The sequence below is a fragment of the Pinus tabuliformis genome, chromosome 9 (genome assembly GCF_031772625.1).
Source record: "Pinus tabuliformis cultivar Carrire ecotype Pingquan chromosome 9, CPIR1, whole genome shotgun sequence".
Taxonomy (NCBI): Eukaryota; Viridiplantae; Streptophyta; class Pinopsida; order Pinales; family Pinaceae; genus Pinus; species Pinus tabuliformis.
In genome coordinates, this window is record NC_142307.1 from 223144075 (window position 1) to 223145504 (window position 1430).

A 1430-nucleotide genomic window follows, 5' to 3' on the forward strand; every position below is an offset into this window, starting at 1 on the left:
TAAAGCAGACATGGCTACCTCCATCCTGAGCACTTGGATGCCTGGTTGGGTTTTTTTCACCTTAGATATTTTTGGGCGATCGGGAGGCATAGCCATTGGTTTCAAATCCAGTTCAATAAAACTGAAGAATATTTGGGGTGGTTGGGGATTCCTGGGAGCAGAGGTATACTCAATGGATCTGGGGGAGGATCTTTGAATCCTAAATGTTTACGGACCCTGCACTAACAGGGAACACTTCTGGAGAAAGCTCTTTACCTCTCCCTTCCAAATGACCGAGAACACTATCCTTGGGGGAGACCTGAACTTCTCATTGGGTCATGCTAAATCCTGGGGACACTCGGCACAGATCGACCCTCTCTCGGACTTCTTCGATCAGCTGCTGGAGGACCACCATTGGATAGATATCCCCTCGGCAAAGATCCAACATACATGGAAGAATAATCGTATTGGGGATCACAGCCTTGCCAGAAGACTGGATCGTTTTATCATCAAGGAGGCTTTCCACAATAACCATCCTCGATCCAGGCAATGGGTTGGAAGTGGAGGGATATCGGACCACAGACCGATATACCTCGAGGTTGGAGCAAGGCAACTGAAACAAAAGGCCCCCTATAAGTTTAACTCCACCTGGCTCTGGGATCCTGGATACATAAGCCTTATATCAGATTTCTGGAAGACACATCCTCTACCAGAGGAAGCAGACCCTGTTCCCTGCTTTATAAGGAACCTTACTGAACTCAAGGTACTATCTAGGAAGTGGGCACATCATAAGAGATTCCAAGAAGACCAGACGATCTCACTAGCTAAACAAGCGATTACTGATCTTGAATCCCAATCGGTGGGCACTTACATCTCGCCGGAGCAAAAATCTAGGTTGGAAGGCCTCATCAATCAGAGAAAACAAATCCTAAGAGATCGAGAAGCTAGCTGGCATTTAAGAAGCAGAGCTATTTGGCTAAAGGAGGGGGATGAGAACACAAAATTCTTCCACTGTTTCGCAAATGGCCGGAAAGCGATAAATACCATCTAGGAACTGCAAGATGATTAGGGCCAAAGAATCCACAAATCCAGAGATCTTGCTTTCTTAGCCTCCTCACACTTCAGGAATATTTACAAAGCCCCAAGAGAAGAAAACCTACTTGAAATAATGAGAGTAGCTGAGCACTTTCCCAGATTTGTGGACGAAGGGGATGAAGCTGAGCTCACGAAAGAAATTACATTGCAGGAGCTGGAAGCTACAATGAGGGGTTTCCAAAAGGACTAAAGTCTGGGACTAGATGGTTGGCCCATTGAGTTCTACTTAGCTTTTTTTGAGCATATAGGTCCGGACCTCCTCAAAGTCATAAACCACTGCTGCCACTCTGGCATCCCCTCAGCCATTAAAGCCACATTCATAGCCCTGATCCCTAAATCTGAAAAGCCTTTTGCCT

General features: G+C 46.2%; 1 protein-coding gene across 1 annotated transcript; it reads left to right on the forward strand.

The window, feature by feature from the left end:
- Positions 1-268: 268 nt before the first annotated feature.
- LOC149147959 (uncharacterized) lies at positions 269-1030 on the forward strand. The gene has a single exon (XM_089442024.1). The coding sequence runs from the start codon at positions 269-271 to the stop codon at positions 1028-1030; it is 762 nt and encodes a 253-aa protein (XP_089298150.1).
- Positions 1031-1430: the final 400 nt, after the last annotated feature.

Coding starts and splice junctions, on each gene's coding strand:
- LOC149147959 (XM_089442024.1), top strand. CDS start 269: ATGACCGAGAACACTATCCTTGGGGGAGACCTGAACTTCTCATTGGGT.